Genomic DNA, 16,372 nt, shown 5'->3' with positions numbered 1-16,372 from the left:
ATAATAAAAACTAACTAAAACATACTAAAAACATACTAAAAACAATGCCAAAAAGCGTATAAATTATCCGCTCATCAATGGCCATTTGTGCAAATGAAGCGCACGCGTCAGTGACGCGTACACGTGATCAAATTTGTGCCTCTAGCACACTTCCAGCCCCAAACCAGCACAACTCTCTGCCAAAACATTTATTTACGTCGATTTTTTAGGTCATGCGTAGCGTCGATGACGCATACGCGTGGAATGCCAAAATCACGAATGACACGCACGCGTGGGCTTGTTTGTGCGAAAGGCATAATTCTTGCGCCACTCCCGCGCAACACTCTGTGCATTTTTATTTTTCATGCACACCCATCTGACGCGTACGCGTCGGGTGCTCTTCTCTCTCTTCTTTTTTTTTTCCGGTTCCTGTTCTAAAATAGCTGCATGATCTGAAAATTAGTAAGAAATCAATAAAAAATATAAGTAAGAAAACTACTACTACAAAAAATAACTAAGGATATGAAATTATCAGGTTGCCTCCCGACAAGTTCTTCTTTAACGTCACTAGCTTGACGGTCAGTTCTGCTAGTTCAGCAGATGAGTGGACTTCTGGAGATTAATCTCGCCTCCAAGATAGTGCTTCAACCTCTGGCCATTCACTGTAAATTTCCTGTCAGAATTATCTTTCTGTATTTCCACATGATCATATGGTGAAGCTCTGGTAACCACAAATTGTCCTGACCACTGGGATTTCAGCTTCCCGGGAAAGAATTTGAGCCTTGAATTATACAGAAGCACTCTTTGTCCTGGCTCAAAGACTCTGATGGCAATCTTCTTGTCATGCAGTAGCTTTGTTCTCTCCTTATAGAGCTTGGCATTCTCATAGGCTGAATATCTGAATTCATTAAGCTCATTCAACTGAGGCATTCGCTTAATTCCTGCAGCTTCTAAATCAAGGTTCAGATATCGGATTACCCAGTAAGCTTTATGCTCCAGCTCAATTGGCAAGTGACAGGCTTTGCCATAGACCAACTGATAAGGGGACATGCCAATGGAAGTCTTGTACGCTGTCTGGTTTGCCCAGAGAGCATCATCAAGCTTCCTAGACCAGTCCTTTCTTGAAACACTGACGGTCTTCTCTAGAATCCTCTTAAGTTTCCTATTGGAAACTTCAATCTGTCCACTTGTCTGAGGGTGATAGGGGGTTGCCACTTTATAACAGACTCCATATCTCTATAGAAGAGAGTCCAACTGTCTGTTGCAGAAATGGCTTCCTCCATCACTAATGAGTGTCCTTGGAACACCAAATCGGCTAAAGATATATCTCTGAAGAAAGCTCATTACCACTTTGGCATTATTGGTGGGCAAAGCCACAGCTTCCACCCACTTAGACACATAGTCAACTGCCACTAGAATATAGTTGTTTGAATGTGAGGGTTGGAAAGGTCCCATGAAATCAATACCCCACACATCAAACAACTCAACCTCAAGAATCTCCTGCTGTGGCATTTCATGGTTGGCAGGGAGATTCATGGCTTTTTCACATCTGTCACAGTGCTTTACAAATGCACTTGAGTCTCTAAAGAGAGTCGGCCAGTAAAACCCGTTCTGAAGGACCTTTGTAGCTGTCCTTTCACCACCAAAGTGGCCTCCATACTCAGAACCATGACAGTGCCAAAGAATCTGCTGCTTTTCTTCATCTGGGACACACCTCCGGATGACTCCATCTAAACACCTTTTAAAAAGGTATGGTTCCTCCCAAATGTAGTACTTTGCATCAGTCAATAGCTTCTTCACTTGTTGCCTATTGTACTCCCTTAGGATAAAATTCATGGCCTTATAATTTGCAATGCTGCAAACCATTGAGCCTGCTGAATGAGGAATAATTGCTCATCCGGAAACGTCTCAATCACAGCTGTGGGTGGTTGTACTCCTGCTTCAGGCTCAATTCTAGAAAGATGGTCAGCTACTTGATTCTCTGACCCTTTCCTGTCTTTTATCTCAATATCAAACTCCTAAAGGAGCAACACCCATCTGATTAATCTTGGTTTAGAATCCTGTTTGGTTAGAAGGTACTTCAAAGCAGCATGATCAATATAAATAATAACCTTAGAACCAAGTAAATAGGACCTAAACTTATCAACAGCATACACAACAGCTAATAATTCCTTTTCTATAGTTGTGTAATTCTTTTGGGCATCATTTAACACACGACTGGCATAGTAAATGACATGTACAAGCTTACCATGCCTCTGTCCTAAAATAGCTCCTATGGCAAAGTCACTAGCATCACACATTAATTCAAATGGTAGATTCCAGTCAGGGGGAGCTATAATGGGAGCAGAGGTAAAGTTTGCTTTCAGAGTTTCAAAAGCATGCAAACAACCAGAATCAAAGACAAAAGGAACATCAGCAACCAACAGGTTGCTTAGAGGTTTAGCAATTTTAGAAAAATCCTTTATAAATCTTCTATAAAATCCTGCATGACCCAAGAAACTCCTAATTGCTTTAACATTAGTTGGTGGTGGTAATTTTTCAATTACCTCCACCTTTTCTCTATCAACCTCAATTCCCTTACTTGAAATCCGGTGTCCAAGAACAATACCTTCTGTAACCATAAAATGACATTTTTTTCAATTTAAAATAAAGTTTGATTCTTGACACCGTTTCAAGACAAGAGATAAATGCTTAAGGCATGATTCAAAAGAATTACCAAAAACAGAAAAGTCATCCATAAAATACCTCAATAAACTTTTCAACCATATCAGAAAAAATTGAAAACATACACCTCTGAAAAGTTGCTAGAGCATTGCAAAGTCCAAAAGGCATTTTTTTGTAGGTAAATACTCCAAAGGGGCATGTGAATGCTGTCTTTTCTTAATCTTGAGGGTCCACTGCAATTTGGTTATATTCAGAGTATCCATCTAGAAAGCAATAAAATGCATGACCAGCTAACCTCTCAAGTATTTGATCAATGAAAGGCAGGGAAAAATGATCCTTCCTTGTAGCAGTTTAATTTACACCGCTATTATTTTTGCAATTTATATTCATGCCTTGCAACTTCTATGGGAGAAATATTAAAATTTGTTAGAGATATAACCATTAATGCTATCTTCTCCTATCAGTTTAAACTTTTGAGATGGGTAATTTTTTGATATGGTATCAGAGTTTTATGTCTGAAAGGTCTAAAGTTCGATCCTTGACGAATCCCAAAAGTGAAAAAATAGCATAAGACAAAATAAAAGAAGAAAAGAAAGCCTATGCAAAAATCAAGTAAACTCAAAAGAGGCTCTTGCTCGGGGGGTGTTAGAGATATAACCATTAATGTTACCTTCTCCTATTAGTTTAAACTCTTGGGATGAGTAATTTTCATGATAAGTTTGATTAATTTCTGTTTATATTCTTAAGTTTTTTGTGTTTATACTCTAAGCTAACTTTTTGCACTAAATAGAACTGCTTTTGTAGTAGCACTTGCATAGTTACACTAATTCTAGAGATCAACATACAGATTACAAATTTAACACACAGTTTAGGGAACTAGTTAGGGTACTAGCCAACTCTAGCCAACTACAGTGCGGAGTGCAACAAAAAGGCCTAATAATACAAAAAAATACCCCTAAACCTAACCCTAAAATTGGAAAAAACAACTGCACACTCCCTCCTTCCTCTCCCACTCTCGTTCACGTTGTTCACCCTGTTGACTTCCTCTCCCACCATAACCCCCTCCATTGCGATTCATAGCGCCATCGACCACTGCAACATCCTCCCTCGCAATTCGCCACCCCAAGATCACCACAGCGCCTTGCCCCATGCACGATTCGCTACACCCAGGACCACCTCAATGCCCTCCTTTGCTGTAGTGCCCGCCCTCGCTCTTTGCAGTGACGCCGATTGCCGCAGCGCCCTTCCCCTCGTGATTCATCACGCCCAAGACCATCACAGCACCCTCCCTTGTGATTCGCAGTGCCGCCAACTGCCGTAGCGCCCACCCCTTGCGAACGCAGCATCATAGTGCCCTCTTGCAGTGCGTTCCTTTTTTTTTTGAATTTTTCTTTCATTGTTTTTTTGGATGTTTTTTCCTAGTAAATAGATGTTTCTCTAAATGGATGTTTCTTTTACAAGATTTCGGATGTTTCTTTCCATGATTTTTTATGAAGGTTACTGGATATTTCTTTCTTAGGTTTCGAGATGTTTCTTGTCAGGGTGCGTTCTTTTTTTTATTTTTTCTTTAACTATTTTTTAGATGTTTATTTTCTGTTAAATGGATGTTTCTTTTATAATGTTTCAGATTTTTTTTTCTGAGTAAATGAATGAATTTTTTATGTTGGTTACTGAATGTTTCTTTCCTAGATTTTGGGCTGTTTCTTTTCGGGGGAAGACGCGGTGGTGCGCATTTTTTGAAATTTAGAAAGCTAGCTCAAGTTGGTTGGTATCCTAGTTAGTTATCTAAAAAAGTTAAAATGTTGCAAATTAATTTGACCAAGTAACAGAGATATTGCTAAAACATGTGAACGTGATCAATTTACAAAACTTATCGGGTAACAGGTTTGTTTGCACAAAAAATTTGTAAACAACAGTGTTAACATTACTCCAATACAAAATTTTTGTTTTCTATTCCGCTAGGTAGACAATAACAATTGTGAACAATGAGCTATATTCCAGGCCCACTAAACATGAATAAACCTAAGCATTGTTTTCCTATACTTTCTCTTTTGTTTTACCTTTCTTAACAAATAATTTTAATTTAAAAACCGTTGTGACAACTAAAAACCAGTACTATCTAGAACATAAGGACTAAGTCAGCATGCCAAGTTTATTATCTTGGCGAAAAATGAAAGGTATTGGATCAGTCATGTGAACTGTGGTTGTACCGTCGCTATGCCACTCGAAGGGCTGCCGGCACTCTTTTTTGTTGTGCCAAGATAAGATAATAGCTAGGCGATTCCATTTGAAACAGTTGCCAGAGTTAAGATTCCACCCATCGCAAATACTCCAAGTTTAACAACACTGCACATGTATATGCTCTTCTTATGTCGTACATTAAAGATAGCACCAATCACTAAAAGGAATATTGCAGCAACCAATGTGAACCTATTCAAAACACATTTGGGGTAATTGACATGACTATAATTATATTGATGCATTTTTATGTATGCATTTTTACAACACAAATAGGATACATTTGTTAATAATGAAATCCATGGCATATATATAGCAGAAGAATCTCAGGGAATGATTAAGCAGAGACCTTGAACCTGGTAACCTTAGCAGCTAAAGCTAAAGCAACAGATAATATGCTGAGGATGGCGACGATGAAACACACCATCACAACCACAACGTTCTTCTTCTCCATTGTGTGGCTCAATCACTACTCTTTTTGGGAATGAGCGGAGTGCTTTGTGTGTGTTACTATAAGAAGATAGTGACTTGGAGTTGACAAAGTGTTAAACAAAGATAATGAAGCATTTTGTTGTTCTGAGGGAACAAAAATGATAGTTAATGAATCCACATTATCCGAATGGCCAAAGTTTAAGATAATAAGTTTTAATGCATGTCACATAACCTTAATTTGTTTGTGATAAATCTATTACTTATTTCATAAAACTAGTAATTTACGTACCTTCAGCTATTGTCATATATTTTTAATCCAAACTTGAGACTTCTAATTCTCGAACCATTAAATTGGGATGGAACCGGACCTAAATTATATTTTATGAATAGTCATGTTCTTTCCATCAGAGAGCAAATCAATTACCAATACAATTAATTGATAAATTTTTTTAATAATTACAATACCATTTAAACTAATATTTATAGTAATAAATTGGACCATACATAGAATAAAATTCTAACATTCTCCCACTTGGTCCAACATTTGTTACGTCTAGTCTATAGTTATATACTATGCTCAAACAATTAAGACATATTACACGAATCATAATAGTAGATCCTCATTAATCGAGTATTACTTTCCATGTATTATAATGTAACATCTCCTAATTGAATAAACTCTTTATGTGGTATTTCTGTATGAATAAGGTCAATGCTTATTCTACGTCCTTCACTAAATTTTATTTGTCATTCTCAATCATGTATACGCATATATACTAAATAAATGAAAAGCAAATAATAATAAAAATTCCATATCCAAATATGTCATATAGTACAGCATAAATCATATAAGTGACGTTACAAAATATAAATCCATACCACTAACATGATCTTTAAACAATTCTAGTGGCATCTTTTTTGTCAAAGGATCAACTATCATCTATTTATTAGTACTAATATGCTCTATCTGCACCTCATTAGACCTGACTCGGCCTTTAATGGCTAAGTACTTAATGTCGATGTGCTTACTTCGACTACTATTTCTATTAGGAAAAGTCTAGGGGGCCAGCACTTAACCATCAAAAGAAAAGTGAGTGATCTCTCACCATTGGATGTAATCTCACACCATTAAAAACACTATTGATGGCCAATTGATGGTTATAAAATACAAAACTTGCTGGCCCCCTAGCACTCCTCTTTTTATTATTCTTAGCCATAAATACAGCAACTGAATTGTCACACTATATTCTCAATGGCCTAAAGATACAATCTATAATCTTAAACCCAAAGATGAAATTCTTTACCAAACACCATGTGATGTAGCCTTAAAACAAGCAATAAACTCGGCTTCTATGGTAGAAGTAACTATTAGTGATTGTTTTGCACTCTTCCAATATACTGCTCCATCGCAAGCATAAAGATGTATCCTGAAGTTGATTTTCTAGAATCAACAAATTCCACTAAGTTTGAATCTGAGTATCCAATAATTTTTAAATTGTCGGTTCTTCTATATGTAAGTATGAAGTCATTGATCCCTTGAAGATATCTTAAAATCTTTTTTGCAACCCTTCAATGGATAATTCCTAGATTACTTTGATATCTTCCTAATATGCAAAAAAAAATAATAATGTCAGGTCTTGTATAGACTTGAGCATACATTAGGCTTTCAACGGTTGAAACATAAGAAATATTTTGCATTTGTTCTTTTTCAAGTTCAATTTTAGGACATTGATCTAATAAGCAGAATTTGTCACCTTTCACAATAGGTGCAACACTTAGTGAACAATTTTGCATTTTAAACCTCTCAAAAAATTTATTAATATAGGTTTTCTAAGATAAATCTAAAATTCTTTTATGTTTATCTCTATGAATCTTTATGCCAATGACATAAGATGCGTCGCCATATCTTTTATATCAAAATGTTTAAAGAGAAATTGTTTCACCTCATGTAACAATCCCAAGTCATTTGTTGCAGCAAAACGTCATCCACATATAAGATGAGAAATATGATCTTACTCCCACTAACCTTGTGCTATATACATTGATAAGAAATATTCTCAATGAATCCAAATGAAAAAATCACATTGTGAAACTTTAAATACCATTGTCGAAAAGTCTGGTTAAGACCATACATTACTCTCTTAAGCTTGCAAACTAACTCCTTACCAGCAATTGAGATGAACCCTTCGAATTGTCCCATATAGACCTCTTCTTCCAAATCTCCATTAAGGATGACTGTTTTCATATCCATTTATGTAATTTCATGTCAAAGTGCACTACCAATGCTATAATGATATGGAAAGAGTCTTTCTTTGAAACAAAAGAAAAGATTTTCATGTAGTCAACTCCTTCCCTTTGAGTAAACCTTTTGGCAACAAGTCGAATCTTATAGCGCTCAATATTATCTAATGAATCCTTCTTGGTCTCAAAGACCCATTTACAACCAATGGCTTTTTTTCCATCAGACAATTCTACAACATCCCAAACTTGGTTATCCGCCATAAGTTTCATTTTATCTTTCATAACATCTAGCCATAAATTGGAATTACAATTTTATTTTCATTGCTTGTGAAAAGGTCGTTGTGTCTTTTTTGTCACAAACATCATAGTCAGATTAAGCAAGATACACTACATAGTCACTAGAAATTGCAGTTTTTCTTATTCTAGTTGATCTTAATACTGTGTCATTGACCTCTTGTAAATGTAATAGCATAACACTATAACAGGTTCTCCCTCTTCTTGAGATTGCTCTTGAACAATGTGTTCTTAAATAATATTTTTATTATAAAGAGTTTGATCTTCTATCATATGATCTACTAGAATATTATCTTCGTAATATGGAACATCATTAATAGATTTTTTTACATTGACCCTATCTGTATGGACATTGTATTGAACAAAAGAACTCTTGTACATAGAAAGTTTTACAAATACTATCATTCTCAATAACCTTAAGAGAACTATTTCTCCCATTTTTTACATCATGCTCTAAAAATCTTGCATTTCTAGATTTAACTATTTTACTTGAGTGAAAGAGACAATAAAACATGTATGTAACCCTTAGACTTTTATGCATAACCTATAAAATAGGCACTTATCATCTTTGGATCCAACTTTCTTTTTTGTGGATTATAAACCCGAACTTTAGTATGACAACCCCAAATGTGTATATGATTCAAACTAGGTTTCCTACCTTTTCATAGTTCAAATGGTGTTTTAGCATCTGCTTTGGTTGGAACTCTATTTAATATATATGTGGCTGTCTTAAGGGCTTCAGTCCAGAAGGATAAAGGAATATTGGAGTTGCTAAGCATACTCCTCACCATATTCAGCAAAGTCTTATTTCTTCTTTCAGCTACACCATTTTAATCTGGTGTGCCAGGCATGGTGTATTGTTCCACAATACCATGCTCTTGAAGATACTTTACAAATAGACCAAGTGATTGTCCATTTTTAGTATATCTCTCATAGAATTCTCCACTTCTATCTGATCTCACAATCTTAATTTGCTTTTCGTATTATTTCTCTACTTCACCTTTATGAACTTTAAAAGTGTTTAATTCCTCATATTTATTATGAAGCATATAGAGATACATATATTGTGAATAATCATCAATAAAGGAAATAAAGTATTTCTAACCACTTGAGGACATATCAGGACAACATATGTCAGTGTGAATTATTTCTAATATGTTAGAACTACTCTTTGTACCTTTTTTAGACCTTTTAGTTTGCTTGTCCTTAATGTAGTCCATACAAGTATCAAAATCAATAAAGTCTAGAGGTTTAAGAACTCCATTACTTACTAATTTTTTCATTCTCCCAATGGAGATGTGTCCCAACCTACAATGCCATAACACGAAGAATTTTTCATTTATAACATTGCCATGAACAACTATTAAACCAAATGAAACATTGTTAATTAGATAAACTTTAAATAAATCATAAATTTTTTAATAATGTCTAATAATATTAGAATTTTTAATAATGTCAATAGTATCGTCATAAAAATTTATACATAATTCTTGTTTTACAAGTTTAGATATAAAAATCAAATTCTTAGAGAAATCTGGAATATAAAAAATTCTTTCTAAATCTAAAATACAACTAGTACTTAATACAAGTCTAAATGTTCCAATAACTTCCACACATGAACACATTTGATTCCCCATATAGATGCTCAATTCACTTTGTATCGATTTTCTTTTCCTTATGAAACCCTATATGGTATTTGAAATATGAATTTCAGCACCAGAATCAATCCACCAAGTGTCCTGACATATTTGAATAAAATTATATTCAAAACACGCTCAAGGAATAAGATCACAAATTCCAGTACCTTTCTTCTCAAGCCAAGCCTTAAAGTTTGGACATTCATTCTTCATGTGTCATTTCTTTTTGCAAAAGAAATATCGTGCACTTTCTTTTTTTATAGGGTGGAATGCACTATCCTTTTCTTTCTTCTTATGAGCTTGCTTCTTACCACCTTCATTTGTCACCAACAGTGCACTTTCACCAAGTTCCTGAACTAGCCTTCCTTCTTCTTGAACACAAATCACCAGTAATTCATTAATAGACCATTTTTTCTTATGTGTATTATAAGAAATCTTAAATGATCCGTATTGAGCAAGAAGAGAATTCAAAATAAGATGCACTAGAAATAAGTCAGATATCTCAACCTTTAAAGCATTCAGTTGTGATGCTATGTCTCTCAACCTCATAATGTGCTCATGCATACCTCTTACGCCAGTAAGTCTCATGGATGACTATTATGCCATTAGGGAGCTTGCAAGTGCCTTACTAGAAGACTTAAACTGTTCATCAATAGTCTTCATGTAATCCTTGGCATTATTGCAATCAGGAATTGAACTATGGATACTAGTTAAGATACGAGACTTAATAAACATCATACTTAAACGGTTGGATTTCTCTCACCGTTTGTATAATGCTACCTCGATCCGAGTACTAGCATCAGTAGGTGATGAAGGCTCTTTCTTACAAAGAGTATAGTTGAGGTCTGCACACCCTAAGTGAAAGAGAATCATATCTGTCCACTCTTTATAGTTGTCACAACTTAATAAATGAACTTCAGATACAATTTTAAATATCATTACTGCTGCAAATAATAAATCATACTAACATTACTTAACTTTAAATAGGCACATCAAAATTCATAGCATATGTTAATACATGCCAATGCAAGTCATATCAAAATAAATATAAATTGTAGTGTTATTAAAATCTACCCGTTGGCAAAGATTTTAACACCACATAATATTCACTATATTGACAAAAATGTTAAAACTATAAATATATAAAATACTACTTCTTAATATCTATGGACTAGTTAGGAAGTAAAATATTTTCTATTTCAACCTAATTCTATGCGAATAACATAGTAAATCCATGTGGGTAAGTTCATTATATTATTCATAACAATTACAAATATATCATATTAATCATTATGTGATTTTTTTTAAATACAATCATTATCAAGAATGTTTTGGCTACTCCTCAATAAATTATACATTAATCACAATATGATATGCAGCGAAAAAATTATATTGTATACAAACATAATCATGACCATCAAATAAATAAATCTAGTGACTTACAAAGTAACAAATTTAAAAATAGTCCAGTGGATAAGTATTTCAGCAACACTTAGAAGGTCCAGTGATGGCAACGAGACAAGACTCGAAGAGTCTTCCGCAGCAGTGGCGAGTCCAGGAAGAGCTTCATCTTCTCAGCGTTCATGGAGTTTTCTGTCGTTGCTAGCGTTGGAAAATGGCAACAGGAGTGGAAACAAGTTAGGGGACGGGACTATTGGGGATGGATTAGGTCTGTCAAGAATATATAATAATATTTACTGATGAAAGAATTCAATAAAACCTAATGCAAAAGCCAAGAATAAAATCTAGTAAAAAAAACAATAAATAATAGTCTAGAATATATAACAATATTTACTAATAAATGAGTTGAATAAAATCTAACGTAAAAGCCACTTGCGTCGTTCTTCTTCTTGCATGTTTGTACGCTTTGTAGATCGTAAGTTTCTCTCTTCTTCATTTTCTTTTTTTAAATGCTAAAAGGGAAATGAAAAACCAAAAGAAAAAATAAACATGCCAAGAACTACCACAAGTTCTTACTCTATTACCACCGAAACAAATAGGCGACATTTAAGTCATGGTAGTTTAAAAAAGTCTTTTCGAGATATTTATCATTATTTCCTCTTCTTTTTGTTTGAGTCTCTTAATTAGATTTCAAAATTATTCTTGTATTAAAAATATTAAATATTCATAATTCTAAAATAAGTATGAACATTTTTTGAATGATGTTAAGTAATTTTAAAATTTAATAACAATCTTAAAAAATTTTTTGGATTCAAATACTATTCAGACTTTTTTCGTTAATTGTTAGGCAGAAGCAATTATTTTTCTGATATCACATATTAGTTATTTTATAAAATCAGTAATTTACATACCTCTAGTTATTGTCATATATATTTAATCTAAATTTGAGACTTCTAATTCTTAAACCATTAAATTAGGATGGAACGAGTGTCTGTTATTGGTTATTAGAATTGAAAATCCAAATTATATTTTGTGAACAGTCATATTTTAACTGCCAATATAATTAATTGATAAAATTTTTTAATAATTACAATATTACTCAGACTAATATCTATATTACAAATAAGATTACAAATACAATAAAATCCTAACAAAATCTCCATCAGCTTTCAGCTCCTCCTATCACATTTCTTTGTTCTTTCAAAACTATATATGTATCCTTCAATGACAAAGAATTGAAGAGCTCACTGGTCATTAATCAAGAGCTCTATTCGTAGCCCCATTTCCCACCTAGAATAATTTATTCATCCAAAAAATAACACTTGGCATAAACGGAAGTACGAGATTCCCTAGTTTTGTTACTAAACGGCTAAATTTCGAGACTTACTCTTTTGGAGATTAATATTATAATAATAATGATATCATGAGAGACAAATAAATATTCTCTAGTTTTGCAAGGATTTAATTCATAGCGCTAATATTTTTGCAATTTATGTTCATAGCTTGCAACTAGAAAATTTTTGAGAAAAATTAAGATCACTTTCTATTTTGTTGAGTTTAAATTTAGTGGTGAAAACATGTCAAGTTAGGTCAGGCTTTGCTCTTAATAGATTTGGCCTGTCATGTAATTGATTGGCTTGAGCCTGATTGTCTGCTATAAATTTCTTTCAAAGTACTAAGTCTGACCTGTTATTTAGTCTGTCTGACCTGAAGCCTGTTAAAAGGCCTGCCTTTAAAATATTTAAAATATACAAAATTATTTATAATTAAATATAATAAATTTAAAATATTTCATAATTTTGTCAATAATAAAAAAATTATTTACATATGTAATTATGTATTAAAAGGCCCAAGCAGGTCTGACAAGTCAATAAGACTAATTAGTAAACTTGGATCTGGTCTATTAATATAATAAGCTTTTATAATAGTTTGAGTCTGTACTTATTTTATAACAGACTAAGTTGTAGGTTGCTTGGTCTTTTTCCACCCTTAAGTTTAATAAATAAAAACAATATTTAATAATGACAAACATATTGATGGTTGAGTTAAATGCTTATTGGGGTTTGATTCTTTTATAAGTGGTTGCACTGTTGTGGCCCAAAGTCCTGGGAGAACCCAATAAATTACAAATTGATTAATAATACCGCAAGTGGATCATTTAGCTAATCCAGTCCATTGTCATTTAAGAAAAAAAAAAAGCAACCTTCAGCTGGTGATGCTATGTTGCTTTGGGTAAGGCAGTGAGGAGAAAGAAAATGATCACTTTCTCACTAATCATCAAAGAAAAAAAAGTGTTTCACTTTTTCATTAAACACAAAAGGAGAAGAAAGAAAAACAAATCAATGAATCTGGGTCAAATCAAAATCAATATGCACAATTTAAGCATAATTAGAAGAAAAAAATGTAATTTGTTTCCATTAACATGTAAGTCAATTGCTTGCTGATTTTTCCTTTCTTCTGCACAACTATTTCGAGTAAATTGGAAAAAATGATGGCTACTTTACTCTGACTTGGGGCCAAAGCACAAGGTTTATCGTTTTGATTTATCAAACCCATTGAAGATCTGTTTTCAAGAAAGCTGCATTGATCAACTCTGATTCAAAATTCTTGACTTTCTGGTCTGATTGAAGAAAAGAAAGGAGGACTTTAGCTAGCTCAAGATTCAAGGAGCTGACTTTGGGAAACAAACCCAAGCTGAGGAAACATAACTCATACAAAAAGGAAAATTAACTTCATTTCTGTTCAAGAAGAGAGAACCCGAGAGAAGAGAAGAGAGAAACCTCACAAATCTAAGTTTGAAGTATTGGAAGTATTGCATCTACACAAAAAGAAGCATTCTGCCAAGATGAATATCTACATTTGAGAGTTCAAAATCTTGGTTCAATATATAGAATTTGAGCTGTTCAACATCATCTCTTTCATGGTTTATCATTAATTATTCTGTTTGTATGTTGTATCTTTCTTTGTTTCTATTCAGTGGTAAAAGGCATTCAAGTGAGGCATTAAGAAGAAGTTATTGAGAGAAAAGACAAAAAGAAGAACTTAGATAGAAAAGTCAAGATTTATTTTTTTGTCTCTTTTGATTTTATTTCTGTTTTGTATCTTGTATCTGAGGTATCCCTTGCTAAGTTAGGTAAGCACTTAGTGTGTTGAAAGTCTAAGAAGTTGCGTAGCCAAGTCAAGCTTATGTTGAAGTTTGGGTTGTCCTGATAGGATTAGGTTGAATCCTTGGAAATTGGTGTATATAAAACTTGAAAAAATAGAAAAAATTCTACCATTATTGTGATGAAAACTGGATGTAGATTGCATTGCATAAGGCAGCTAAACCAGGATAATACATGGCTGTGCATCTTCTTCTTCCTTATTCTAATTCTATTTTTCACTATTTATGAGACAAAATAAAATTATCTCCTACGTAATCAAACTCGCAGACTAAACAGAAGCGAAGTTTCAATTTTTGGTTTGCGGTCTTATTGATCAAGATTAAAAGAAAGCCATAGATTCAACTCCCATTCTCTAGGCAATCAAGAACCTTCATGTTTATATTCTTAAGTTTTCTGTTTTTATGGCTAGGACTAATAAGATCACTTTCTTGTTTTAACAAGCCAACAAGGAGTTCAATTTAATGCAGAGAATGGTAAATGGTAAAATGGCAAGAATGAAAAAAAGCAGCACAAAAACGATAGCTCTAACAATTAATGCCCCCATGTAGCACTTTTGTTTTAGTTGGACACTTTAATCCTCTAATTCAGGCTTACACAACTATCATATAAAACACCACCTATATAGAACACAACAACTAATTCACCATGCCAAGTTTATCTTAGAAAACTGAGTTTAACATGTATATACACGAAGATCTTGGTGAAGAATGAAAGGTACTGGACCAATCATGTGAACTGCCGTCTCACATATGTGTCCTCGTGTACAAACACAGGATCTTGACTGGTCTGCGGCGGGAACTGTGGTTGTCCCATTGCTATACCACCTTGATTAGGATATGATGTGTCAAGGTAAGGTAATAGGCGATACCCGATGCAACGCTTACAAGGGATAAGATTGCAGCAGCCGAAAATACACCGGGTTTAACAACATAGCAGTAGTAGTTGCCAAAGTACATGCTCTCTTCACCATGTTGATCATTAAGGGCAGCACCAGTCAGCAACAGGAGGAATGCAATAACGAATGTGAACCTGTTGAAACAGATATTTTAACCACATAAGCATACCTGATCGACATAAGTATAAGTTACAAAACTTAGCACCCAACAAGTTTGTTTGCAGCTCAGTTGGAACATTCCTAAGTTTTCAGGACATATGTGAGATCCAAATCTCCATCAAATGCCTTGCCAGCATCCGGTTCTATTATAGAAAAACCTAGTCTATCACTGTACAGAAAACTTGGGTTTTGATGTACAAAAGAAGATCAAATTGCACTTATGATTCACTACAAGCTTGAAAGGATGGAGAGGGAAAAACTACAAATCTCAAATCAAATAATACCCTCACAAGTACATATCATTTGTGCTAATTGACATGACTAGTATCAATTATGCATGCATTTTTAGCACATACAATACACAAACAAGATGCATTTTTTTAATATTCAAGTTAAGCTTGGGTATCTCATTCACATTCACATTCACAACATCAGAACATTTTCTAGAACATTACAGAGATTCCTAAAAGAAGTCCAATGACAGCAGCAGACTTAGAGTTAAAGAACTAAAAAGTGAATTCATTAGCATACCATGAGAGAACAAAGCAGAGAACTACACATCTCCAATTGGCATCTGAGATTGCAGGGGATCTTCTGCAACAGCAACACCCATTTGCAACAGTCAATATTATCTGTGCTATGATAAGAGCCAGCACTGAAGTTAAACCAAGTGGCAAAGCTGGTGTTCGGGGATATTCACATTGAATAGCAGTAACAAACTGAACTTGAGAAGCCTGCAAAGCAAAAAACAAACCTCTCTTATTATTATTACTTCAAAACCTATCCTGCCAGCAAAAATCCCTAGCTAGGATCCTATATGGTACGAAAAAGGAGAAAGAAAAAGAGGGATCTGACCCTGATCCTGGTAGCCTCAGCAGCGAAAGCAGTGGCAGCAGATAAGAGGCCCAAGATGGCGACGACGGAGCAAACCGCCACAAGCTTCCACTTCACCATGCTTCCTTTCTGGGGATGCGGGCTTTGTGCGAGTGTGTTTGTGTGGGGTTAAGTAAAGTATAAACAAGAATGAGAAGATGTGGAAGTTGATGGGGAAAGTGGATAGTGACTTGGACTGTGACCAAGCTAAGTGTTAAAAGAGAGAGGAAGTTTGTATTTATTATTTAGAATAGAAAAAGTATATTGAGAATATTTTTATTAAAATTTAGTTAATATTTAATTAATAAAAAAATAATAATTTTATACTATTAAATATAATCTTATACTATTAAAAATATTAATAATAATTAATTAATAAAATTAAATTATAAAAT

General features: G+C 34.0%; 1 protein-coding gene and 1 pseudogene across 1 annotated transcript; both read right to left on the bottom strand.

Moving 5' to 3' along the window:
- Nucleotides 1–567: 567 nt before the first annotated feature.
- LOC127747590 (uncharacterized) lies at nucleotides 568–3,793 on the bottom strand. The gene is made up of 3 exons (XM_052261648.1): nucleotides 3,638–3,793; nucleotides 802–1,170; nucleotides 568–669 (listed from the first exon to the last, which is right to left on the bottom strand). Exons 1-3 carry the CDS (start codon nucleotides 3,791–3,793, stop codon nucleotides 568–570), a joined length of 627 nt encoding a protein of 208 aa, XP_052117608.1.
- Nucleotides 3,794–14,545: 10,752 nt separating this feature from the next.
- Nucleotides 14,546–16,163, bottom strand: LOC107488446 (protein MODIFYING WALL LIGNIN-2-like; annotated as a pseudogene).
- Between the last annotated feature and the right edge of the window lie 209 nt (nucleotides 16,164–16,372).

This window comes from Arachis duranensis, chromosome 5 (genome assembly GCF_000817695.3).
Source record: "Arachis duranensis cultivar V14167 chromosome 5, aradu.V14167.gnm2.J7QH, whole genome shotgun sequence".
In the NCBI taxonomy this organism is placed as follows: Eukaryota; Viridiplantae; Streptophyta; class Magnoliopsida; order Fabales; family Fabaceae; genus Arachis; species Arachis duranensis.
Note: the sequence above shows the minus strand (reverse complement) of the source record. Positions and strands in the feature narration are given on the sequence as shown.

Excerpts from the sequence above, each read along its gene's own strand:
- LOC127747590 (XM_052261648.1), bottom strand. The coding sequence starts at position 3,793 with ATGGGGCAAGGCGCTGTGGTGATCTTGGGGTGGCGAATTGCGAGGGAG. Across the intron at positions 1,171-3,637 it reads AGTGGGAGAGGAAGGAGGGA|ACAAGTGGACAGATTGAAGT; the intron begins GTGTGCAGTTGT and ends TATCACCCTCAG. Across the intron at positions 670-801 it reads ACAAGAAGATTGCCATCAGA|AAAGATAATTCTGACAGGAA; the intron begins GTCTTTGAGCCA and ends GTGGAAATACAG.